Genomic DNA, 27,186 nt, shown 5'->3' on the forward strand with positions numbered 1-27,186 from the left:
ACATTGAAATGTTAGCAATACCAATCAGGCGAGGGGGTAGTGCCTAATTATTTCTTTGGACCTATAAATTTTTGTAAAGTTTCCGTCTAATACAACATGAACAAACCTTTTCCAAGTAAAGCATTCCATCATTAGTAATATCAAAAGGCCATGATGTTACATTTTTCGTTCTTAAACTGTATTGTAATAATTGTTTTTGAATTTCTGTGGCGTTATCGTTGTTTTCTCTTTGGGACTTATAAAACCGTTCGTTGTCAGGATCATAACTTGTCACCAGGCCGATGGACGAGCCAGGCGAGAAAGACGGCCACACAATGAATGGTGTGTCGCAATGAATAACGGGATATTCGTTTATGTCTTAAAATAACATGAAGTATTTATTAAAGGTTGGGATAAAATACAATCTACAGTGAAAGACCTCACATACTGCCAATTTTTTGCATTTAGAGTAAAAAAGCCTATTCATTACTTTTTAAATTGAATAAAATCTTAAAACGCAACCAATTAAATGTTAGGGTAGATGTAAGGTCTATATAATCATACCTATAACGTCAATTCTGAACTGTCTTTCGATAGAGTTTGCAAGTTCATTAGGATTGGCTAATATTTCTTCGCAATTAATAAAGATATATATCATACGCTGGTCTTCAAAATCAAGAGGACGAAGGGTCTTTAAAATTGGAGGAGTAGAGTTGTTGTCAATGTAGAAAGAAGCGTTGTTAATGGTTGCCCTGCTGTTGAGTATTCTACAGTCAAATCTCTGGCCCACATCTGGATCTGTTATATTTACCATTCCCACGAAGCTGTTATTCATATTTTCACGAATTTCTTTTCCAATCAACTCCATCATTGAGGGCGGTTCATTCACATCTGTAAATATCGACATAATTCTATCAAATATATTATTCGCATTTTTCTCTCTCCTACTAAATTTAACTTTACCTTTCACTGGGATCACAAGCAACTTATTGATACTCATTCCAAATTGATCTTCACAGCTGATATTTATCTTTAAAGATTTTGAAGAATCCAGACTTTCATAATCTGTAGGTCGTGGACCAACAAGCAACGTGAGAGAGTCGAGTTTCACTCGATCCTCGCTGGAGTCAAGAAGTTTACATGAAGTTTTTATGTTCCTGTCTTCATCAATCATGGCGACATTGCTAATAAAGATATTTTCGACGCTGTTCTCTTCAAAAAAGGAATTGTTTCTTATTTTAATGTCCGTGGGCGCATCGTTTGCGTCTATAAACAAAAATCAAGAAAAATAGTTCGCAATGCATATTTTCTTCATATAAATCAGACAGTAATTTCTTACAGATACCACAAACAAACCTAGAACAGTTATGGTAAAAATTTTTTCAAAATGCAATCCACCGCCATCAGTAACAATAACGTGTACCAATAAACTTGGTGTAAGCTCGTAATCAACTGATCCCAAATGATATAATTCATCATGATTAGTTCCACCAATGATAAAAGACACAGTATTGTCAACGAGAGTGTAAGTAAAGTGCTGATTTGAGCGATCAGGGTCGTTAGCGGTTAAAGTACCGACATACGTCATGTTAGGAGAGTTTTCTCGAAGAGTTGAGTTGGATAAGTGAAGAGATGTTGGAGCTTCGTTAACATCTATAAAATAACGTTATATTTAAATTACTTTATGTTAAAATAACATAATTACGTACGGCAAGTTTTAAATGACAGCATAAAATATAAAATAAAATCAAGTTGTAGGAATATAACAATCATCAAACAAATACAGCTTATGAACTTTGACAACATTTCAAAGTTTAAGGCTTCAAACAGGCAATATGAAATATGAGCGATTTGAAAAGCAAGTAGAACAGACTTAGGAGATATAGCTTACCATCCATCAATAGTTAGAAATGTATAAACAGTGTTTGTATTTACACAAGATACTTACCAGTGATAAAAACTTGCAACAATTTAGAAATATTCAATTTAGTGTCGTTACAAATAACATTTATATTGTAAACATCTTTTCTTTCATAGTCCAGACATTTCTCGCATTTAACGTGGAGAATATTGCGATCAGTTTCGTGAGTAATGTAAAATGCATCTTCATCACCGTTTTCAGAGTGCTCGAGGGAGCAAATATGGACTTGAGGTGGTACACTTTCTACGTCTGGGTCTTTTACCTGTTGACACAAGTAAGGTAAATATTTTATGCTTAGTTTTCGTAACGATTATGTATTAGCAGTACCTTAGTGACTTTATGAAAAATAGTTTTACGTGTTTACACACATGCAGTTGTTTAATTTCTTTGTGGAAAAAACATCATGAAATTTTTTTATGTAAACTCTTAAGATATTTTTAACTTATAAGCAAAAATATACAAATACCGCTAGACAAATTAATCATTGCATAAAATATAATAGAACAATTTAATAAAATTAAGAAATAAAAAGCATTTTCCTTGGTTCTATATAGTTACACAAATTAGCAATGATTTTCTTCATATTTCTCAGAGGTGAAGCCAGCCCGATTTTTTCTCGTACATTGCAAACTTTTCAGCACAATTATTACTCATTTCTTTAGAAAATTAAATCCATTCATTGTTTTTACAGTGATTAAACATAAAAATATTTGCACTGCGGGAGTAAAAAATGGGCTAGCCTTGCTACTGATATTTCTTTCATGCCATGGATATTTTCCATAATCGTCATACTTGCATCAGAAACATTGCCTTTTACTGAAGGCTTACAGGAAATCATAGTATGACTTCCTGTAAGAAATCTGAGAAATCAACACATTTAACTCACCAAAATTTCTCCAATCGTTGTCGAAGAAGGAGAATTCTCCGCAATAAGATTGTTAGATAACAAAATATCAGTTGGAGCTTCGTTCACATCTGTCACTTCAATTCGAAAATTTTTATGCGTCACTCCCCCCGAATCTGTCACAGCCAGCCAAACAATATACTCCTTCTTCTTTTCGTAATCAAGAAAACCGTTGACAACAAGGGGTATTGAAAAAACCTTAACGAATTTACCGCTCATGTTACGATACTCATCTTTGGGAATGCCTGTGAGGAGAAAGAAAATGATTGTTAGTAAACAAAAATTCTATGAGCTAACCACAGGATTCGAGCTTGGGTTCTCCAAAGGTAAGAATCTCTTTTGATTCAATATATTGTTATCATACTGAATTATTTTATTTTCCATGTGATAATAAAGCAGAAAGCTATGAAATTTCAGAATCAATGTGGTATTTTAGGGGCTGTTCATATGAGCCCGGCTAACCGGGATTTAGTGATGCATTAAATGATTTTGATGCATTGAAAGGGGGCAACACTTTAAGCGTAAAAATTACAACTGTTTGCTAAGCGCCACAAGTCATTTCTGTTGAAATTCTCAAATTAGGCCAAACTGGTTGTTTCAATTTTAAATGTTTTGCGCTGTCATTAAATCAGTATATTGTGAAATTGCTCGAGAAGAATTATCTAATGATAAGTATAGAATCGTTTCCATTTGCCAAAATCATCTAACGCCTCACTGAATCCCGGTTAGCCGGGCTCATATGAACAGCCCCTTAGTTAATATCTGTGGGAAAAAGAGACAATTACGTGTTAAATATGTAAATTTCACAAGGATCGCTAACGCATACATTTTCAGAAAATTCACTTCACATACTAACCTTTTAATGCAAACTTCTCAAGAACCATAACTTCACTTTCGTTCAAATCAAATCTTAACGTGTCATTATCCTCATCAATCGCGATAAAATTGCCAACGATCGAGCCAAGATTGGAATTCTCTGGGACGCGATTATTTGTCAAACTTATATACTTTGGCGAATCGTTGCTATCTTGTACAACAATAAACAAACTTTGGATAGACGAAGATTTAGGTGGGTTACCGCTGTCCGTGCATTTTACTTTTATACGATGTACATTCTTTGCTTCGTGATCAAGGCTTTTTGCAACGATTATCTGATGACCTAACAACTTAAAGTAATCCATATCGGAGTCGACCATCTCCCAGGTAAAATTTGAAGTCGGTTTTTGACCAAGATCATCATCTCTAGCTGTTAGATTACCAACAACAGAACTAACATTAGCAGTTTCAAACACTTCGTTATTTGAAAGTTTTATGTCGTATGGAGGATCATTAACGTTCAACACAGTAATGTTAAAACTTTTTGTAGTATACATAACAGGTGAACCATTGTCGCTCACATTAATTTTTACTTTGTAGATATTATTTGATTGCGGTCTCCACAGTAAACGTTTCTTCACTAACAGAGAATGACCTTGAATAAGAAAGTAAAAATTTGCCTCCGCGTTTACAATTGTGAATGTCAATTGATCGTTTTGTGGATCGTTAGCACTGAAGTGGCCAATACTTGTAAGAATTTTCATTTTCTCATTGATGGAAGTGTTTGAAAGCTAATATTAAAGGGTGGATCATTAACTCTCCTACAGTAGTAAGGAGAAGAATTTGGGTTCCAGTCCCATTTCACATTATCTCCGTCCAAAGAACACACAGTCATTTTGTTGGGTGCTTTGAAGTCTACCTTGTGGAAGTTTTCAGCAAAAGCTTCACTGGAATCTGGTGTTCTAATAACAGCAAGTTTAAAGTTTTGGTCACAATAGATAGAACACGATTCCATATACTCAAATCCGTGTGTGCAATTGATCTGTGCAGGCATGCAGGCTGTTCCAAATTCGTCATGATATGTAGGACTAGGACATGGAGGTGGATTTATTGCTGAACATAGTTTAGGTAAACAAATGATCCGTGAGGTTGTTCGCTCATAACCAGGTTGACAGTCACACCAATAACTACCATCTGTGTTTCTACAGTTGGAGTTGATACAACCACCATTTCCATTTTGACATTCGTTTACATCACCACATGATTTACCATCAGCTAAATGAAAAAATGTTGTAATGTATGGAATCTAAACAAAACTTATTATTTTCATAAATGTGAATACTTTCACAAAAAGACTATTACTATATTTAGAAATTAATCTGGTTACGCTAATGAAAACAAGATGAAACTGAACTGAGCTGTATGTAAAATTTAACTTTATCAGTTCTAAACTAGCAAAGCAATGACCAAGGTATATATGCTATATGTTCAGTGTTATTTCCAGTAGCGTAGCTAGCGCCAGAATTGTTGAGGAAAGGACATTGTTCATATAAAATTTGTGTGAGGAGAGCGGCATAATACCGTGACTCCTCGGATATTGATTTTCGGGGGGGGGGTCACAAAATGAATATGGGGTGTAAAATTTTGAATTTGGGTTAAAGAACACATTTGAAATGACACAGTTTGTAATATTTTAACCTTTAAAGTCCAGGATTTGGCATTAATTTGTGACGCTCTGCTCTGGCCTTTGGCTCTTGTTTTCTAAGCATGGTATTTTTTAGGCACATTTTCAGTGCAAAGCGAGTGCTCCCGATAGAAAAATTGTTCCCGGCATGACATATGCTTCTTTGAAATGAAGTGTTTTCTTTAGTTTAAAATATGCCTTTATGAGTCCCATGCAACTAATTATTGAGGCCAGCTATGCTATTGGTTACAGGAGGAGGAAATCTTGTTCTTATTGTATACTATTCAAATGACATACTAAAAGATGTTTGTTTAGTGAACGTCGACTTCAACAATCTTTACCTTCGAGTCTATAGCCAAGAATACAAGAACACGATCCATTAACAGGGTTGCAAATATCATCACACCCTCCGTTTGGTGAACCGCATTGACGGCGTTTTCTTAAGCGAGGACGAGAACATCTCCTTTTTCTTCTTTCTGTAGTACGACCGTTGATGAAGTGACGAATGACGATTTCGTTTCCAACGCTACAGTTTGAGTCACAAGCCTTAAAGACTGACCATTCTGTAGAGTAATAAAAGAATAGATTTTAATAGTAGATTACAAATGTCCATAAGTTTTGCCCGTTCACTGCGTTAATTATCATCCACGGTGCTAAGCCTTCGTATTACCATGAATTAGAAAATGCAAATATTTGTGGAATGTATTAAAATTGAGTTACATAATATGATAAACAGTATTTATTCTAGACTTGACTTGATAAAACGATAAAAGAAACATTTTAAAACGAACCATCATGTTTTAACTCTGTCATTACACTAGAAGTTACATGGAACTAGCTTTACATTTATATTAATAACAGATTGCTGTTGTGTCAGCATAGATACAAATGACGCAAAATATAACATCAAAGTTAAATAATGTCCACCATTGTCAATGTTCATGTTTACGTATTTATCACATGAGTGCTAAACGAAGGAAACCTAAACTAAATGAGTGTCGAGACTCGAGGTAAGACCCACCCTCTGATATATATGATGTACAGCCTTTAACAAAATTGACACGCGCCTTTGAAATTTGCCGCTTTTTAACCAAACATACAAAAGAAATTAAAGCTGGGAAATCTTTGCATGAAAAGCATCGGATTAAATGATTATGGGCACACAATGATGGATCGGTTTGACGAAAATTTTACAGTCGAACACGTAACGAAAAACACGAAATTAAAGACAATGTATGACACTCATAAATAATAAGGAAGAAGCTGAGGAAACGTAGTCAAGAATGTTTGGTATGGAATTTTGGCTAAATTGTCTAAATTTAATTTGTTATTAACTCGCGATATTTAACTGAAAGTGTGAGACTGAAAGTCCAAAACAACAAACGTTTGTATTGAATTATGAATTTTTGGTATTGAATTTGTTCCGAATAAGATCAACGAAGCATGCGATGTATTTCAACAGAAAGCAATGTAAATATATAACAAATCAAGGGGAAAAAACTTTACTTCATTTTGAGCTCAAATTAAAAGGAATAGTTGGACAGAAAATTCAAACGAAAGTCAACGAACATTCAATTTATCTGGTAAACTAAAGTGAAATTAAAGTTTATTTAAATTGAGTCAAATGTCTGGAATTTAAACTTTCCGTGGACTTTAAACTTTCGTGCCATTCATCGTCATGGATTAACTTCATTACTCCAAAAACCAACTCAAAATGGAAATGTAAAGAAATAGATGACAAACCAACAAGAAAATGCAATAAGAATCAGGACAGATCGAAACACAAAGAGTTTCTTCAGTTTAAATTGATGGTAATTATCAAAGAAATATTAGCACAAAAATAACGTTCACGGACAAACCAAAGTTGTGATGCCAGAAGCTATAATATGAAAAATAAAACTGTAACAAATTTTGCTTGAGATAAAGTGCGCTATCGTTTTGAAATAATATTTGCCAGATTTTATGCCGTCAATATAAAATAGCCGACAATTGCAGTGACATAAAATCTTAAATGATATCAATTAAATTGATTTGTCAACAAAAATGTACATATTTCAACACACCATTTCCTATTTAATCTCTGGCTATCTCAACTAACAAATGAGGAATGCGATTTCTCATTTCAAATGAAAGTATGTTGCTACACTATGTAATAATGAAAGACCAACACATTATTTAATTAGCTACGAAGTAAAAAGTCCTTTTAAATTATATCGAGTTTGGATGTAATTTGTAATATTTTTAATTTGCGATATTAAGGCAAACAAAATAAAAAACCATAAAAATTGCTGTTGCAAATGGACATTCAAGTTCTTACAGTTCTTAATAGCTAATTCCTGAACAATATTTTCCAAATTCACACAAAAGTGCAATTCTACTTTAGAGCTAAAAACTAAAAACTTACGTGAAAGTTGGCAATCTACAGGTGGTGGAGATCGCCGTCTAAATTGCCGTCTTCGCCAAAATCTTCGCCAAAATCTCCTTGATGACACGGACATCAAATGACATACAATCAGTAAAAAAACCACAAGCATGAAATGTTTTAACAACATTTTTATGCAAACGATTCAATGCTCTTCACCGCTTCAGACTATATTCTTTCAATAAAATAGAAATACAAAAAAGTTGTTCGTCTTACCAAGGTTGGATTAAGCGGTTAACTAATGACGCAGTTGTAATGTACTTTATGTTGTGCGACACACACGATATTTTAATTTCCGTGTTCATTGCAGTGTGGCAGTGTTATTCAAATTAAAATCCCCGCAATTTTTAAAATATTTAAACAATCCAAGTTTGGTCAAGTATTTTGAAAAATGACACATCATTTTTGATTTTGTATTTTTGGGAAACAGTCTTTAGATGTGTGTTAGGTATAGGCAGTGAGGAATGAACAACAAAGAACAACCAGGTCTTTACACTTCATAAAATATGTATGAAATAAGATAACGTGTGTCAGTGTATATAGTGTTGACTGTTGGGAGCAGCGTACTTTCATTCGCACAAAACATTTCACAATTCACGATAAGTTTCAGCTTATTTTAATGGAGATGTTAACAAATGAAGATGGCATTGAATATGCTATAAATGTAATTATTAGATTCTCTAAATAATCGTACGTGACATAATTTATGACGTATTGCATGTAATACTTATAATTATTAGATTTGTGGTAAAGATCGTCTCTGACGCTTCAAAAAAATTTTAAAGATTGTATGAACTGGTACTCTTCTCATACGAGTTTAATTCTTGCGATAGAAGCGACCAAAAACATAACTTTTGTGCTTGGACGTAATTTAATCAATACCAGTTCAAAACAATCCATATGTTGAAAGCGACATGAGAATCCCATAATTCACCTGTGTTCCAAAAGGGCGGCAAAACTTTAAGGTCTTATTTATTTAAAAGAAGAATTATGGATGCGTACATCATAATTTTCGAAAGATAAAAAAGACTAGAAAGCATTAGAATAAAAATTGGTGAGAAATTTTGCTTAGCTTCGGCAAATGCCGAAAAAATGATACAAAAACAGCAATGTTTGTAATTTGAAGAGACTTAAGCAGGTTCCATTTAGCTCAAGGCAACGCTGTTTCAATAACGTAAACTTTTCCCAGTCTTTTTTGGATCTTCTTTGATGCCACTGGTCACAGATGCACATGCTGTGCATAATAATTCAGTTTATTTATGGGACATTCTTGCTTATCGGCTTTTTAATCTAGCCTTCAATTCATCTCACAGATCGTCGACATTATCGGGATCTTATGCTTAGAGATAAACAATGGAAACTAGTCGATGGCTGGGATCTTATGGCTGTTAAGATAAGCAATGGAAACTAGTCGATGGCAAGTCTCATCTGTTGCATTTGTATAGTTTTCACAATGGGGAACTTTTTTTAAGGCGACAGGACGGTTTTTATGAGAGAAACAATTACATGGCTACACAAAACTTTGCCTTTTAAACGCCTTGAAAATAAAACAAGCAGAATGAAATACAACTACAGTATATTTTTAGCGAATACTATAGTCGTAATAACAAAAATTTTAAGAAATTTAACGAGTTGCCTAATTAAATGTACGTGTAGCGTTCAAGGTGCATGATTAAAAAAATTGTGTGTGAGAGAAGTTACAAATTGTTATCTTGCACAATGTTTTTCCGACGCCGGACGTCATTTTCATCTTTGCTTTCCTGTTCATTTTCATCTGGTATCGGATGGACGTCATCGTTGCCTACTTCTGTAGTGATGATAGAGCGAGGGAGCTAAATTTTGAAGAGTTTATCACGTTATAAAATGATGTTTCGTAAGTGAAATGGTATGTTTTTTGTTGACAGGGTGGCAGAAATATTATTGTAATTGGATTTTTTTTTGTTTTTTCTTGCCATAAACACCACACCATCACTGAACTCAAAAACAATATAAACCTTAATGTCATTAAGACTTCGCCAAAATGCCACAGCAAGACGTTACATGCTCCTCACGTGTGTAGTGGATGTAGAATTTATTTTGAGTCACGTGATCGCATCTCCCCTAACTACAGTTGGGTTGATTCAACGACAAACTGCAACTAATAAACCTACCTGTCTTTTTTCCCAAACTACCACAAGAATAACATTGACAGCAACGATAAAACAAGCAACAATAATGTAAATGGTAAATCCGAACGATGGTTTCTCCATACATTTCAGTGAATTTAATGTTGATGGTTTATAACCAGGTAAACATTCACACCAATAACTACCATGTGTGTTTTTACATTTAGAGTTGATACAACCACCATTTCCATTTTTACATTCGTTTATATCGCCACATGATTTACCATCATCTAATTAAATGGGGAAAATTAAAGAGTTTTTAACAAATGATTATTGCCATGCTCAAAAAATGAAGTAAGTTTATTTTATTTCTCAACTTACTTAATAATCATTACCTTCAAGTTTAAAGCCAGGGCGATTTACACAAGAACAAGATCCATCAGCAGGGTTACAAACGTCATCACACCCCCCGTTTGCTGAGTCACATTGACGAGATTCCTCTAAAGGAGGGCATGGAGACCCCCCGTGAGCTGGACGGATGGTGATCTGACGACTACGAGTAAGTTTTCCGATGCCACATTTTGAAGTACAAGCAGTAAATACCGACCATGCTATAGAATAAGGATCAATGGATAATAAATCATAGAGTACATTTGTTCAATATCAACGAGGTGAATGTGTTTTATCCTAACTTGGTATTGTAATTTATCAATACCAGAACTAAAGCCAGGCAATAAGTTTTCGTCAAATTTCAGAACATTATCATCATTCATTAATTTAGAAACTGATGGACGAAGAGGTTATTTGTTTTGGAGTTACACGACATCTACATACAGACCAGGTGGGGATGACGAATGACAATTTGCAAGTAAAGTATTTCAAGAGCTCTGCCAACTTTTGTGAAAGAAAGCTAGAGATGCACTGTATCATCTCCGAAGTATTGAACTTGTTAAAAGAAATAACAAAACTATTAAAGTAAAGTCAGTCAAAGTAGAGTCCGTCAAAGTAGATATGTACAAAATCAAGACGTTTGGTGTATTGCTTATCGGGAGAATTTTACTCTTAAGCTAGAATTACACATTTTAAGATGTTGTTTTGGAGTGTGTGATGAACATGTGACGGTAGAAGCTCCCACCAAGCGTAGTTGAAAGAGTGAAACCAAGCCTGTCGTTTCTATGGTGACTAACGACATGCAGCTCTCTAGCTAGGCGCTTTTTTAAATATTCACATTTAAGTATAATGAATAACATCAAAAGCTGAATTATTTGTGATATGTTCTTGTGTTGTTTATAACGTCGCTGACAAAATATCTGAAATTAAGGGTGCTTCCAATTCCATCACTATTTGGTTTTACACAGCACTACAACTATAGCGACTTTTTCTTATTAGTTATCTGCTGTTTACGACTGCTATTTCTTCGTTAGCAGTCTCTTAAAACATGAATCTACAACAATTAACTTAAGCATTTCTCGAATTCACAATTTTATTGTTTACTGGTTAAAATATTGGATGAGTCGTCTCGAGATATTTGACAATCATCTTCAGATACAACAATCAAGTTATCGAACGGTGCAAATAGCAAACAAATGAGCAACTGAGAAAAACTTTATTTTATTTCAAGCACAAAAAGTGCAAATGGACAAACAAACAGAAAATCGGACACGAACACCAAACACAAAACACCGAGTATTTCCTGTAGAGCTAAAGTGAAAGTAAAATTGTCTAAATATTCAATCTGCAATGCACAGTAATATAGTGAAAACACTTTTTTACGGTAAATTTACTTATCAAAAGTCAACCAATAGATTAATGAAAAATCAAACTTGGAATAAATGAAGCGATAATTGCAACAGTAAAAAAACACGCAGCACAAAGCTTTCTAATAATTTCAAAAGAATGTAGACATAAAGAAAACATCAAAGTCTTTCACAGACAAACAAAACGCTCGATTCTTTCATCTATAATGTTCTATAAGAGGCTTACCTAAAATTTTTTTTTCCCAGGAGTGAAAGCACGCAATTGATAACTAATAAAACTAAATTAAAGTTTTCAGAGTATGCAAAAACGCATTTCTGAACATTTCGTAATGTAGTTTATACACGCACTGTCTCAAAATAATCGTCACAACATTCCTGCATGAAATGATTGTACAAATTAAAATATGCTTGTTATGCAAGACATAACTTGATCTTTAATGATATTAAAGCAAACGAAATTCGAGAGAGGCATATTAAAACTTATTTCGGTATAAACGAATCGATATTCTCAGTTGGATGGATAAGACATGTCTCTTACAATAAGCAGAAGCTAATTCTCAAATAATATCTTGCGATATTCAAAATAAGGCAAAGTGGATAAATAAACTTCCGAGCAGAAAACGTACGTGAAACTTCACAATTTACTGGTGAAGGTATCCGTCTTCTTCGTCTTTTTGATGACACAGAGATCAAATGCGAGACCAGCAGTAAAAAAACAACAAAGAAGAAATGTTTCAATAACATTACTTTCCAATGGATTGAATTGTCTTCAACGCTAGAGGAAATTCTTTATAAAATTAAAATAACTATAAGTAGCTAGACCAGCCAAGATTGTTTTAGTCGTCAACGTTAGATAATGACACATTCGCTTTGCACTTTATGTTGTAAGACACAATTGCTAATTTTTTCGTATTCATTGCAGTTTGACAGTGGCTGTGTTATTCAAATTTGAAATTCCAAGCAATTTCAAAATATCAAAACAATTGTGATAAATACAGAACAAACAACAAAGAACGAGATGTATTGTACAGTTAAATTTATCAGTTATACTTTTTGGATTTTCTCAATCAAATGTATATTCTCCTCAGTCATACAAGTTTCACTTGGAGCTACAAACATGATTTGCAACAATATATATCAAATTAAAGGAGGAAATCTGGTCTACTCAGCAAATTTTGATAAATTGTCAGTTAATTAACTGTTATTTGTAAACCATCATATATTTGAATGTCCTGGTAATTGTAGTTCCGAGAAGGACTGTTGGGACTTGATATTTTCCTTGACTAACTGACGTTTCTAATAATGAAAATGAGGCCTGTTTCAAACGTCGAACTTTGCATGCACCAAACGCATTAAAGACAAAAGAAAATGGTGAATTACCTAATTATCATGTGAAGTTCGACGTTTGAAACTGGCCTGACAACCGCTAAGGTTGTCGAAACGTCAGTCAACAAAAAAGTCAACACCAACAATCTATCTCAGGAATTTACTAACCTAGACGATCTATACCTATACAAACATTTGACGACATTCCCAGGAAAAATGGATAATTGGCAAGGCTATATTAATGTATTCATATCTTACAATTCTTAATCACAATTGTTTTGAAAAAAACAAATAAAGCAAAACATGCATATATGAAGATTAGCCCTCTCAATTATCAATCTTCTGCCCCTCTTTCTCCCAGGTTTGAGCCATTGAATTATTTACAAATCATTGCATGTAATTTACACATAAAAGGAGACAAGTACATTAGCTAGGTCATCACACATTATAACTGTAGCTAACATAAGTAATAAGTATACATTGGGTATACCTGGGTATACGTTGAGTCTAAGGCTGCGTTTATACTATACCGGGGATTCGGTCACCACGACATCTTCATTTGCTTTAAAGGGATAACTATTCGGAGTAAAAGCTTATAAAGTTGATAGATTTAGTCTATTTGATTGTGTTTCTGACGTTGAACAATTTCACTGCCTTTTAATACAAAGAAAATTCAACCTGCTACGATAGTAATCCGGTATTGTGTAAACGGGCCTTGATAATGATATTTTTGAATGCATGGTTGAGCTTCGAGTTTAAAAAGGAAACCTTAAGTATATCTAGGTATATCTTCAGTTTATGTGCTATAGGACTAAATATAACATCATATCAATACTATAGCTCTAACTCCATCGAAAAAAGGCGAAAACACTATTTATGAGAAAATTTTGTTTCATTCTTAAAACATTAAAAATATTAACATTAAAAAATATTAAAAACATGCTTTGTTCATCTAGGCCAGACAAACTTAAAGAAAATATGTACAAATGACGTCGTTGATTTCGAAATTTTAAATGTAAAATATGAACTCAACGCATGGTAAGTAAGATAACTAAAAAATCTGAATTTTGTAGCTACCTTAAAAAATTATAAAATAATTGCTTCATCATATGATGACATTTCGACCTAAATTCCTTAAATCAAAAACAGGAATTATAAAAGTTTGAACTAAGTCGTATCGTGGAATCAAAATCGTTGACAATTTCTTTGTAAATTTTAAAATGAAAATTTGAGATGAAACATAAAAACGATGTGATTAAAACGAAGAGGAATTCGGTATTCTTTCTTCTTCGCGTCTTCTTTCATCTCCTGTAATCAAATTATTTTAAACTGAAACTATATTTCAACGCACGACTTAACTCTGACTTTTATCGCTATTTCGAGATCCAATGTTTAACAAAGATGCCGTCTCGCTGTCTTTTGGTAGCTGAACGATTAATACATCGTTGTATGACTGCGTATCCATTGCATCATGGGAAACGTCGTTCTGCATGATTTTTTTCGAGAGTCTATCATCAGTCACAACATTGGGAGGATCTTTACCTTTGCTAATATGATTATACAATGGATTCTCGAGGAGATTTTTTTCACACAGAGAATTTTCATTATATGTTTGACGAGAAGTGCTAGGGCCGCCATTTGCCTTCACTTCGTCTAATCTTTCGTAAAAGTTGTCGTCAATTCGTTCATATAAAGGTGGAGGTTCATCAATTACATAATGATTCATGACCCTTTCCCTGGTCGTATTAATATAGTTTTTTCTATCTCCCTTACTACCATCATTATAAACAGGATTAGGAAACGTCTACAAAATGGAAAGTTCATTCAAGTTATAGGAACCAGACGTACGCAAAAAATGTCTCGTATCAGTTGTCTTTTTAGCATAAAAAAGTTTCTGACTTGCTTTGTCGTAAAGAAAGACAGAAAAACAAAAGAAAATCCTAATACCTTTACATTTAGACGTGTACTCTCAGATGTACCAACGTATCCGTTGTCATCAACCTGTGTTTCGTCAACAGGGTCTGTGTCTGAGTTTCGATCATAGTAAATGGTCTGGGTTTCTTCTCTCTGATAAAACAATCATTTGCTTACATAAAAATTGACTAAAAGAAATTTGCATAAAATCATCACTTTTCTAACATTTAATTTATCACATAGTAAATGGTCTGGGTTTCTTCACTCTGATAAAACAATCATTTGCTTACATAAAAATTGACTAAAAGAAATTTGCATAAAATCATCGCTTTTCTAACATGTAATTTATCACGTCAGCCGGTATCCTTCAAATGGTTCGGCATTATAAAAAAAATTCATGGTGAATATTTTTATGAATTGTAACAATGAAAGGAAATTCTTGTTGTTTTCTCAGCAAATTTCATTATTGCATGACTTCATCATTAAAATATAATGACACGGTTCGTCAGTAAGATTTCTTACGGCTCTGATTATGATTGGATTATGTTTGTATTTCCGCTGACCGTTATGACCGTCTGTTTTAACGGGCTGTAAAATTTGGAGATACTATTAAACACTTTACTAAAGAAATATTACTTTAGTAAAGTTTTTAATAAAGCGAACGCTTAGATTGTCATCAGGAGTTCATTGAGAGCGATCTCAACTCATTAAAAAAGATATTTCTCTCAAATGGATATCCGGAAAAAAATGCTTGATAAACTTTTCTCATCCACAAAAAATGAGCAGGACAGGCTTTTTGGACCAACTAAGTGCCCTGCGTTGACCAAACTTCTATGGACGGGTAAGGCGTCTAATGACATTAAGAGGGAAACTAAAAATATTACGGAGAATTTGTTTTGTGCGAGCAATGTTATCTTTATATTTTCGAAAAGAACTATTCTACCACCCACCCCCAAAGAATCTCTACCGGCGGAACTTTTAAGCAATGTAATTTATGAATATAAATGTGAGTATGATGCTCAATACGTAGGTAGAATGTCTTAAAGGTTAAGTGATAGGATCAAACAGCATGTACCAACTTCAATTAGAAATTGAACAGTCCCCTCAAGACAACAACCGAAACGTGATTGTAAGAAAAATAATTTAATTTCATATGAGTGCGCGATAGGTAAACATCTCTTGAGTAACTCCGATTGTGCTGATTCTTATTCAGACGACAACTTTATAATCAATAAGAAATGCCGTTCATTCTTTTAGCTACGCGTCATGGAGGCTGTTTTAATTAAGTTAACCAATCCCGTCCTCTGTCGACAAAATGATTATGTTTTCAATTTATCCTTGTTTTGAGCGTCATCTCCCCTTTTGGAGATGACGTACACTCTTTCTTGGCATTATAAATATCGGTAGAGTTTAAATTTTCATTTAGCAGATGTTGACACTTGAGGAGTAGTCTGCCGAAATGCATCGTGTCGTTTAGTTTATAACATTTTTTTTAGAACTATTGGGTTAGTGCTCTTTACTTAAAACAGTTCTTTTAAGAACTATTAACTTATTACTTTTACTATTCACCATGGTATTTGCGATCTTTAAAACGATTTTCAGATTTGTCACCACCACAAAGCCTCTATTTTATTATTTAAGAAATCGCAAATGTATAACAACTCACAAATAACCAAAGCCTACCTTATTGGCTTTTCTCCTTTGGTATATGAACATAAGAATAACAATTAGGACCAAAATAATGCCAACGACTGAGACGTAAATGCTCCACTGAGGAAATTTACTGGTTTTCTTGTTTTCTTGTCTCTCAGCAGATGAGTAAGGATCAGACAAACATTGAACTTCGGTGTTTTTTAACAAAGCGCATGCGTCAGAGGCTAAGATCAAATTGTAGTTTGGTTTCTCGGCGCATGCAAACACGACTTTAGTAGATTTTCCTTCACTCATGTAAAGCAGTAACTCCACATAAACATTACTGAGTTTTACACTGCGTCTTTTTCTTGAAACAGCACTTTCACCTGTTGAGAAAATGATTGAAATTGATTCAAACAAACTTTTAATGGATGTTCTTTCATTTTTGCACATTAGAATAAAAAACATGGTTGTCTTGAGCTTCTTTTGTGCAAACTATTTAGCAATATAAAGAATTTGGGAGGATATGTATCGCTTCTCCCTCTGAACTTTGTATAGGTGCAGCACAGTCCAAATATTCAGTTTATTAATCATTGTATTTATTAGCAATCGTTTTACGTAATGCTATAAACTGCCTTTTACTAAGTCAAAATTTTTCTCTCAGCGAAAATTTCAGAAACTTCAATCCCACCTTCAAATTGCTTCACAAAATCTTTCAGATTTTCTCCATTTCTAGTTCCCTCAATCAAATCTTTAACATAACTTTCAAACGTGGAAATGAAACCAGGTTTTTCAAAAAATGATGGAGAAACGTTGGCTGTGGCGTTTATACGATATTTCTCATCAACACACCTAAAACGTCATCAGGAAAAACTGTCAATACTCAATTTATTTGACAAAAATTAAAAAGATGAGAAAGTGATGTAGTACACTTACTTTCCACCAGCTTTGACGTTTGATAGACAGAATTTTGGCTGAGGACAGGAGGTACAAAGTTCACTGTCACGACAATTGTCATCATTAGGAACTGAAAAAATATTGTTTTATTCATTACTACCAGCACTGACATATGTCATCTTGTTTCTTAAACATTTTATGTCGTGTAAAGACTGTTCTTGTTCTCTGTTATTCATTCATTACTACCTACACTGACATACGTTATCTTATTTCTTTTATAGTTTTTGTAGTGTAAAGACTGTTCTTGTTCTCTGTTGTTCATTCGTTACTACTTACACTGACACACATTATCTTATTTCTTTTAAATTCGACGCAATGTAAAGAAAAGTTAACTTTTTTTTGCTGTCGTAACATCTTTCAGTTTGTTTATTTTACCTTGAATATCAACGTCCAAGGTTTTAGACAAGATATGAAGTGGATGTAAGGTACTTCGACATAAAATAGGAACATTGTAGGATCGATCTTCTCGACGAAATATACTTTTCTTTATGTACAATTTCGGTGGCTTGTCTTTAACATAAAAATGATCATCCACTTTAATAGTATTACTTAAAGTATCCTCGCCCTCTTCAATATGACAAGTATATTCAGATAATTTATCGGAATACGGCTGCAGATCAAGTGTCTTTTTTAAACCACATTGTAGTTGAGGATAATCCAAATCTTCGATTAAAATTTCACCAACAAGTAAGCAATCTTGATTATCGTGAGGTCCTGTAAGACATATTGATGTCGGCCTTTCGTTGATATCTGTATAAAATAAAAGAAATGTATTACTTAATGTAAAAGTAAATTTAATAAATCGTTTCTCAGCGACAGATTTAAATAAACAAAGTTTCATGACAACTAAACGCAGCTAAGAAATCTCTATGACCCCTAGAAAACAAATAAGTCTTAAATCCAGTAGTATTTACAAAGATCCGCCCGTGGAACCACCTATGTATACAAATATCCACAAGTAGGTCAAATAATGAACACATAGATCCAGCATTGGATCCACTGATGTATACAAAGATCCAGCAGTAGCTCCACTGATGTATCTAAAGATCTACCAGTATGTCTATCAATGTACACAGAGATCTACCAATATGTCCATCAATGTTACAAAGATCTACCGTTGTGTCCATCAATGTACACAAATATCTAACAGTAGATCCTCTGAAGAATAAAAAGATCTAACAGTACACTCACTAATAAATACAAAATTGTTCGGTATTATTTTTAAAACAATATATATCTTCTACCGATTCCTTATATGTAGTCCTCTACAATTCCTTATATATAAGAATATCATAAAGTTATAAACACAAATACTTTCAAACATTAATGGCATGTCATTGGTTCAAATTTACCAATAGTCTACGCAACATCTTACCCAAAATCTTGATTAAGAAAATCTTTGTGAAAACTGCAGATTTTCTTACACGACCGCTGACACGTATCGGAATAGTTTTGTGTGACGGAAGACGTTCATAATCCAGACTTTTGTCGTTTTTCACACTTAAAATATTTCCATTGATCTCAAAAGGAGGCAAAACCCCGTCATTGTCTTTCAGAATGTGAAAGGTCACCGAATCCTTCGGTCGGCGCGCAGGTACAAGTGAGAAGTAGCCAATCACAGAGCCAGAAGATGCGTTTTCGTGTATTGAATTAGAGCTTAGTTGAATATCCAGGTTTGTATCATTGGCTGAATGAAAAAATAAGTTTCATGAAGATTTACGAAAAGTAACAGTTGACATCTAAATCTACATAAATTATTCCCTACAGTTTTGAACATTGTAAAACGTGTCAGGATTTAGAAAGTTGAAAATAGTCTGTCATGTAAAGTCTAAAAGATTCGATTCATTTTACACTACCGGCAAACTTCTATTATATATAGTCAAGTGTCACAACTTCATTGTATATAGTTCAGTTTTACTTACTCGCAATAACAATGGTACAATTTTTAATGGACTGCTTGATTTCATCAGTTTTGATCTGATATGAGTCATTTAATAGTTCCAGTACTGCTCCGTCGTCTTCAACACGGACAGAAAATGTTATTGATTCGTTGTGTAGTCGAGGAGAGAGAGACTGTGAAAATTAAGACATGAAATGTTAAAAACACGTTGGTTGAGTATAGTTTATTTTGCAGCAGAAACGAAGCTCCACAATCAATATAAAAACGTGTATCCAAAGTGGAACTTGATGTATATAAATTTTAAAAACGTGTACCCAATGTTGAACTTGATGTATATAAATTTTTGCTTTCTTTTATTCAAAAAATAAAATTCAGAGGAAGGGGGGGGGTGCAAGTTGAATGCTTGATTATTTTTGCACTTAAAAAATTTTCGCACAGTTGCCGACTATAACAAGGTCAACTAACCTTTTTTAAATAAATTAATCCATCATCAGTAATATCAAAAGGCCATGATGTCAAATTTTCTCTTCCTAAACTGTACTGCAATAATTGTTTTTGAATTTCTGTTGAGCCATCCTTATTTTCTCTTCGGGACTTGTAAAAGCGTTCGTTGTCTGGATCATAACTTGTCACCAGTCCAATGGCCGAGCCAGGTGAGAAAGACGACAACACAATGAATGGTGTATCGCATTGAATCATGGGATATTCGTTCGTGTCTAAAAAACAGCATGAAGTGTATGTTAACAAAGTTGAGGCAGTATATAACGTTTACATGTAGTTTGGACAAGATGAGCAAAAATTGAATGTACACTTCTTAAATCGGATCCAAAATTTCACTTTTATCAACGTTTGCATTTAGAGTAATAGAACCCTTTCATTACATTTTAAATTGGATAAAATCTTCAAACGCAACCAAATACATGTTAGAGTAGATGTAAAGTTTATATAGTCTTACCCATAACGTCAATTCTGAACTGTCTTTCGATAGAGTTCTCAAGTTCATTGTGATTGGCTAATATTTCCTCACATTTTATGTTGATATATATCATACGCTGGTCTTCAAAATCAAGAGGACGAAGGGTCTTTAAAATTGGAGGGTTAGAGTTGTTGTCAATATAGAAAGAAGAGTTGTTAATGGCTCCTCTGCTGTTGAGTATTCTACAGTCAAATCTCTGGCCCACATCCGGATCTGTGATATTCACAATTCCCACGAAGCTGTTATTCATATTTTCACGAATTTCTTTTCCAATCAACTCCATCATTGTTGGCGGTTCATTCATATCTGTGAATATAGACATAATTCTATCAAAAATATTATTCGCATTTTTCTCTCTTCTACTAAATTTAACTTTACCTTTGACTGGGATCATAAACAACTTATTGATACTCATCCCAAATTCATCTTCACAGCTGATATTTATCTTTAAAGATTTTGAAGAATCCAGACTTTCATAATCTGTAGGTCGTGGACCGACAAGCAACGTGAGCAAGTCTAGTTTCACTCGATCCTCGCTGGAGTCAAGAAGTTTACATGACGTTTTTGTGTTTTTATCCTCATCAATCATAACGACAGTGCTGATAAAGATATTTTCAACGCTGTTTTCAGTCAATGAAGAATCCTTTCTTATTTCAATGTCCGTGGGCGCATCATTTACGTCTATAAAAAAACAAACACGAAAATAGTTCATTTAAAAATGTACTATCGGTTATAATATATCACACACTCAGCAAGTAGTTTCATAAACATTCCCCAAACCTTGATGTCTACTGCCATCATACCTCCTGCACACCTGCTTATTGTTAAATTAGAGTTTAGCATAAAGGTGCGAGCTCCCAATCATCCCTGAACCTACTTTGGCGCTCGTTTTTAATCTAGTAATTAACCCTATAAGATCATCTTCATCCTACTATGACACATACTATTCCCCAGTAAACTAAGTGATCTCAAACATTTAAATGTTGTCAATAGAATTCTTCTTTGTAAATAAACAAACCTAGAACAGTTATGGTAAAAATCTTTTCAAAATGCAATCCACCACCATCAGTGACAATAACGTGCACCAATAAACTTGGTGTAAGCTCGTAATCAACTGATCCCAAATGATATAATTCATCATGATTGGTTCCACCAACGAGAAAAGATGCAGTATTGTCAACGAGAGTGTACGTAAAGGATTGATTGGAGCCATCGGGATCTTCAGCGGTTAAAGTACCAACATACGTCGTGTTAGGAGAGTTTTCTTGAAGAGTTGAGTTGGATAAATAAAGAGATGTTGGTGCTTCGTTAACATCTATAAAATAACATTTGAAGAATACAATTGAATATTAAAAGTTTTAAACGAAAGCAAAAAATAAAGAAAAAATAAACACTTAAAGGAATAAAACAATGCACAAATAAAGTGCAGCTTTGATTCTTTTTTGGCCTTAGACAACAGTGCAAAGTTGAATTTTTCTGGCAAACACTGATCACTGATATATAAAATGAGCGATTTAAAAAAATGACTTTTTTACCACATTTAAAGGGACATCAGGCAGATAGTGACATAAGTATATAAAATAAGCATTTAAAAAATAAAACAGACAACAACAGTCTACAAGATAGTTTACCATGCAGCGTAAGTTAGAAATATTTGCACAGCACACGTTATATGTATTCACAACAACAGTCTACAGGATAGTTTACCATGCAGCGTAAGTTAGAAATATTTGCACAGCACACGTTATATGTATTCACAACAACAGTCTACAGGATAGTTTACCATGCAGCGTAAGTTAGAAATATTTCCACAGCACACGTTATATGTATTCACAACAACAGTCTACAGGATAGTTTACCATGCAGCGTAAGTTAGAAATATTTCCACAGCACACGTTATATGTATTCCAAACAACAGTCTACAGGATAGTTTACCATGCAGCGTAAGTTAGAAATATTTGCACAGCACACGTTGTATGTATTCACAACAACAGTCTACAGGATAGTTTACCATGCAGCGTAAGTTAGAAATATTTCCACAGCACGTTATATGTATTCACAACAACAGTCTACAGGATAGTTTACCATGCAGCGTAAGTTAGAAATATTTGCACAGCACACGTTATATGTATTCACAACAACAGTCTACAGGATAGTTTACCATGCAGCGTTAGTTAGAAATATTTGCACAGCACATGTTATATGTATTCACACACTAGACTTACTTACCAGTGATAAAAATTTGGAATAATTTAGAAATACTGAAGCCAGTATCGCGACAAGTGACAGTGATATTGTATACATTTTTTCTTTCAAAATCAAGACGGTCATTCCATTTAACTCGAAGAATATTGCGATCAGTTTCGTGAGTAATGCAAAACTCATCTTCATCACCATTTAAAGAGTTCTCGAGGGAGCAAATGTGGATCTGAGGTGGCACACTTTTTACGTCCGGATCTTTCACCTGTTGACAGAAGTATGTTATTATAAGGTGAATGTTCCATGCTTCGTTTTTAACACAATCATACTTTTGCACGCTAGGTACCAGTTTACACTAAGTGAATAACATTGGATTTAAATTCATTTCGTTGAGTTACTTAAGACATTGTAAAATTTAAGTATTGTTTTAGGTGCATGCCTTTAGGTGCACAATGAAAACCGCAACAGTTCAAACAAATACTTCAAAAAGAACATCTATAATTGAAATATGAAAAACATTGCCTTTCATTGAGGACCATCGAGCAATCTTCGTACAATTTCATAACAAACAATAAATATAAAAAATCAACACATTTAACTCACCAAAAAATCTCCAATCATTGTTAAAGAAGGAGAATTTTCCGCTGCAATATTTTCAGTTATCAAAATATCCGTTGGAGCCTCATTCACATCGGTTACTTCAATTCGAAAATTTTTACGCGTCACTCCCCCCGGATCTGTGACAGTTAACCAAACAATGTACTCATTCTCCTCTTCGTAATCAAAAGAACCGTTCACAACAAGGGGGGTTGAGAAAATCTTAACAGATTTGCTATTTTGAAGACGATGGTTAATTTTAACACCTACAGGGAGAAAGGAAAGGTTTAACAGATGAAAAATTGAGTTGACAAGCTGTGCAGGATCTCATTAAAATTTTCTTTAAGGAAAGTATCTCCTTTTGCCTTCATACTAAACTATTTCATCTTCTGTTTGATATTATAGTCAGAAGAACTATCAAAGTAGATTAGGTGAGGCAGTCTAAGTTATTGCAAGAAAGTACATGAGAAAATCAGACGTTATAAATGTAAATCTTAACTGGATCTCATGTTTTTGCTAGTCTAGAAACTTGTTTCACAAACAAACCTTGCAAAGCGAATTTCGTACAAACCATAACATCGCTTTCTTTCAATTCAAATCTTAGCGTGTCGTTATCGTCATCAATTGCGACGAAGTAGCCAACTATTGACCCAAGATCGGAATTCTCCGGCACCTGATTACTTGTCAAATTAACATACTTTGGCGAATGGTTACTATCTCGCACGACAATAAACAAACTTTGGATGGACGAAGTTTTAGGTGGGTTACCGCTGTCCGTACATTTCACCTTTATACGATATACATTCTTTGCTTCGTGATCGAGACTTTTTGCAACAATTATCTGGTGACCTAGCAACTTAAAGTAACCCATATCGGAGTCGACCAACTCCCAGTTTAAATTTGCAGTCGGTTTTTGACCAAGATCATCATCTCTAGCTGTTAGATTACTAACAACAGAACCAATCTTGACATTTTCAAACACTTCGTTATTTGAAAGTTTTATGTCGTAAGGAGGATCATTAATGTTCAACACAGTAATGTTAAAAATTTTTGTAGTAAACATAACAGGTGAACCATTATCGCTTACTTTGATTTTAATTGTGTAGATATTATTTGATACAGGTGTCCAAACTAAACGTTTCTTTACCAACAGCGAATTATCTTGAATAAGGAAGTAAATCTTTGCCTCTGCGTTCACTATTGTGAACGTCAATTGATCATCTTGAGGATCGTTTGCAGTGAAATGACCAATACTTGTAAAATTTTCATTTTCTCATTGATGGAAGTGTTTGAGAAGCTAATATTAAAGGGTGGATCATTAACTCTCCTACAGTAGTAAGGAGAAGAATTTGGGTTCCAGTCCCAAACCACATTTTTATTGTTTGGGTCTAAAAAGCACGCAGTTATTTCATTGGGTGCATTGAAATCTGCCTTGTGGAAGTTTTTAGCGAAAGTTTTACTGACGTCTGGTGATTTAATCACAGCAAGTTTAAAGTTTCTGTCACAGTTGATGGAACAGGATTTCATAAACTCAAGCCCATGTGAACAATTGATCTTTGCAGGCATGCAGGCTGTTCCAAACTCGTCATGATATGCAGTTCGCGGGCATTGGGGTGGAGTCAGCGGTGAACATGATTTAGGTAAACAATTCCTTGAGTTTATAGTTGATGGTTTGTAACCAAGTAAACAATCACACCAATAACTACCATCTGTGTTTTTACAGTTGGAGTTGATACAACCACCATTTTCATTTTCACACTCATTTATATCACCACATGATTTACCATCAGCTAAATGGAAGATTGGGTGATACAAAACTTATGTTTGAAGAATTACAGAGTAAAAATCTAATATCTCTATGCTAACTCGAAGCAAATTCAATTCCTTTCTTTATTCATTAGTACATTTTGTTGTAGCTAAAATCCTTTGCCAACTGGAACAAATTTCAATTTCAATTTTTAACGCTGAAGGATAAATCCTAACGGCTCAAATTTTGTAAGTCGTAAGTGTAAATTTGATTAATCCCCCAAAAATTTGATAAATGATACGTGCAATACAGTTTCAAAAGTTCATCACGAACAAATGGCTTAATTACGCAACTTTGATATTACTGATCTAGCAGTTCGCATTTATATTAAGCAGTACTTGTTTTTCAAAGTATTTAATCACTACCGAACCATTTGTACATTTCTATGTAGATTGTAAAGAAATAATAAAACTGCTAATCCTTTCGTAGTGACGTAATATACGAAATTGAAAAACACCCTCAATAACTCGAACACCCAAAAAATTAAATAATCCTTACCTTCAAGTTTGTACCCAGGACGACTTACACAAGAACACGATCCATCAACAGGGTTACAAATGTCACCACACCTCCCGTTTGGTGAACCACATTGACGAGACTCTACTAAGTAAGGACAGGAAGAGCCCCCGTACGCAGGATACTTGATGATATGACGACGACGAGTAATTGTTCCAATACCACATTTTGAGCTACATGCACTAAATGGCGTCCATGCTGTACAAAGGGAAAAGAATATCATATCATTCACTGCATGGTTTATTGTTCAATTGTTGGCCAAACTCATAAATTATATAAGACAACAAAGAATGACGCGTTAATGAAGACTGTATTGTAAAAACTGATTTTTTGGTTGAATCAAAAAGTTAAGATCTACGTGGGTTTTGCTGATATGAAACTCTGGTAAGATGCAGAACACTTTCTTAAGTTTCAAATATATACACTCCTCCTAAGCCACGTCATTTTTGAATTTTCATTGTCTAATAATTTATTCATGGTGAGTCATTTAGATTTCAACTTTTCTTTCAACAAATATAAGCAACAAATGTGATTAGTAAACGTGACAGCATATAACTCAAGGAAAGAACAAAGACGAGCATGGAAGATGTAATGTAGATTAGAGCCTTAGCCTTAATCACTCAATTACGTACACAACATCGTACGATGCTTGAGATATATTGCTCAACGAAGCATGAGATATGTTGCTCGGGAAAACAGTGTACATGTTTACGTAATGTACAAATTAAGAACTTAGAAAAGGTTACGTCATTTTACGTGCTAAAAAATCACTAGAACGAAACGGAAAATTGAATGCGACTGGTAATTTAAAACGAAAAACGATGAGCGTTTCCTATTTCCTGTAGAACTAAAATGAAAGTAAATTATGTCAAGTATGTCAAATTATGTCAAATTATGTCAAATATGTCACCTACTTTATTACGTCAAATATCTTATTTGGACTGTGGAATACACAATGATATTATTAATGTGTACGTGTAAACTTAATTTTTCTGCCAGTGATTTATCGTCATCTATTATTATTTCTTTCATCCAAAATCAATGTGGCACTAAGAGTTATCGATCAAAAAATAATTAAACGATGAAGGAAATGCAACAAGAACGAGGATGCGCGCATTATTAGCTCCTCCGGTTTCAAATATCTCGTAATTTTCAAAATTGGTTTGTTTTAGCTAATCAAATAGACAAAGCAGTAGATAATTGCAACTAGGATAAACCACGTTACTCTGATTTCTAAGGCACAGTGTATCTATATAGTCAAACACGCCAAACACTTGACATCTTAAAACTTACATTTAAGCGCAATTTCGGATTGAATTGCAATATTATACAATGGCATCCATGCTTGTTCAAATTAAGCGATGAACAGAATAATCATACATACTAACCCACAATGTAGGAAGTCGCCTTGATATAAAGAAATTATAGATACAGTAAGTAATTCGTATTGGTATACACAAAACGTTAAAGAAACTTACGTGAAACTCGACAGTTCACTGGTGAAGGAGGAGGTCGCCTGCTTCGTCTTCTTCGCCACCACAACGATGAAACCAAGATGAAGTGAAATATCAGAAGTAAGTAAGCAACGAGGAAGAAATATTTCAACAACATTATTATCCCACGGGAATTGTCGTCTTCACAGGTCGTGAATATTCTTTATATAGATAAAAGGAGGTTAGGTTTTTAAGGCTTGGCCAATTTTTATAGTCTTTGGTCTTTGACTGGAATGTCACAGAATTGTTAATGGTAAGTATGCATTGCAATGTCACTATGT

General features: G+C 34.0%; 4 protein-coding genes across 6 annotated transcripts in view; all 4 read right to left on the reverse strand.

The window, feature by feature from the left end:
* LOC124441247 (protein dachsous-like) overlaps nucleotides 1-24,404 on the reverse strand; it is a 29,136-nt gene extending 4,732 nt beyond the window's left edge. Inside the window, exons 1-8 of one of the 2 annotated variants that reach the window (XM_046991693.1) lie at nucleotides 23,636-24,404; nucleotides 23,096-23,355; nucleotides 22,523-22,757; nucleotides 21,312-21,608; nucleotides 20,672-20,974; nucleotides 20,362-20,599; nucleotides 544-632; nucleotides 107-357 (exon numbers count right to left, since the gene is read on the reverse strand). In XM_046991693.1, coding sequence (XP_046847649.1) covers nucleotides 107-357; nucleotides 544-632; nucleotides 20,362-20,599; nucleotides 20,672-20,974; nucleotides 21,312-21,608; nucleotides 22,523-22,757; nucleotides 23,096-23,355; nucleotides 23,636-24,152 — 2,190 coding nt within the window. In that variant the 5' untranslated portion in view covers nucleotides 24,153-24,404. Of the gene's footprint in view, nucleotides 1-106; nucleotides 358-543; nucleotides 871-942; nucleotides 1,246-1,335; nucleotides 1,633-1,927; nucleotides 2,163-2,786; nucleotides 3,050-3,660; nucleotides 4,385-20,361; nucleotides 20,600-20,671; nucleotides 20,975-21,311; nucleotides 21,609-22,522; nucleotides 22,758-23,095; nucleotides 23,356-23,635 lie in introns of those variants that run through there. The other variant, XM_046991692.1, reaches the window with a different exon arrangement.
* The window catches only part of LOC124441246 (protein dachsous-like), a 61,784-nt gene extending 34,656 nt beyond the window's left edge, over nucleotides 1-27,128 (reverse strand). The window contains exons 1-2 of one of the 2 annotated variants that reach the window (XM_046991689.1): nucleotides 26,891-27,128; nucleotides 25,395-25,610 (exon numbers count right to left, since the gene is read on the reverse strand). In XM_046991689.1, the coding sequence (XP_046847645.1) occupies nucleotides 25,395-25,610; nucleotides 26,891-27,023 (349 nt within the window). In that variant the 5' untranslated portion in view covers nucleotides 27,024-27,128. Of the gene's footprint in view, nucleotides 1-10,226; nucleotides 10,443-12,214; nucleotides 12,484-25,394; nucleotides 25,611-26,890 lie in introns of those variants that run through there. The other variant, XM_046991690.1, reaches the window with a different exon arrangement.
* On the reverse strand, nucleotides 4,381-7,972 carry LOC124441253 (matrilin-2-like). Its single transcript, XM_046991704.1, has 3 exons — nucleotides 7,709-7,972; nucleotides 5,646-5,867; nucleotides 4,381-4,895 (listed from the first exon to the last, which is right to left on the reverse strand). The coding sequence occupies exons 1-3, from the start codon at nucleotides 7,854-7,856 to the stop codon at nucleotides 4,381-4,383; spliced, it is 885 nt and encodes a 294-aa protein (XP_046847660.1). The 5' UTR covers nucleotides 7,857-7,972.
* The window catches only part of LOC124441245 (protocadherin Fat 4-like), a 29,002-nt gene continuing 14,397 nt past the window's right edge, over nucleotides 12,582-27,186 (reverse strand). The window contains exons 9-17 of the mRNA XM_046991687.1: nucleotides 19,783-20,033; nucleotides 19,340-19,490; nucleotides 18,793-19,104; nucleotides 17,793-18,167; nucleotides 17,397-17,487; nucleotides 17,152-17,312; nucleotides 16,512-16,846; nucleotides 14,862-14,981; nucleotides 12,582-14,718 (exon numbers count right to left, since the gene is read on the reverse strand). Of these exons, the coding sequence (XP_046847643.1) occupies nucleotides 14,269-14,718; nucleotides 14,862-14,981; nucleotides 16,512-16,846; nucleotides 17,152-17,312; nucleotides 17,397-17,487; nucleotides 17,793-18,167; nucleotides 18,793-19,104; nucleotides 19,340-19,490; nucleotides 19,783-20,033 (2,246 nt within the window). The 3' untranslated portion in view covers nucleotides 12,582-14,268. The remainder of the gene's footprint in view (nucleotides 14,719-14,861; nucleotides 14,982-16,511; nucleotides 16,847-17,151; nucleotides 17,313-17,396; nucleotides 17,488-17,792; nucleotides 18,168-18,792; nucleotides 19,105-19,339; nucleotides 19,491-19,782; nucleotides 20,034-27,186) is intronic.

The sequence above is a fragment of the Xenia sp. Carnegie-2017 genome, unplaced genomic scaffold, assembly GCF_021976095.1.
Source record: "Xenia sp. Carnegie-2017 unplaced genomic scaffold, XeniaSp_v1 HiC_scaffold_20, whole genome shotgun sequence".
Classification (NCBI taxonomy): Eukaryota; Metazoa; Cnidaria; class Anthozoa; order Malacalcyonacea; family Xeniidae; genus Xenia; species Xenia sp. Carnegie-2017.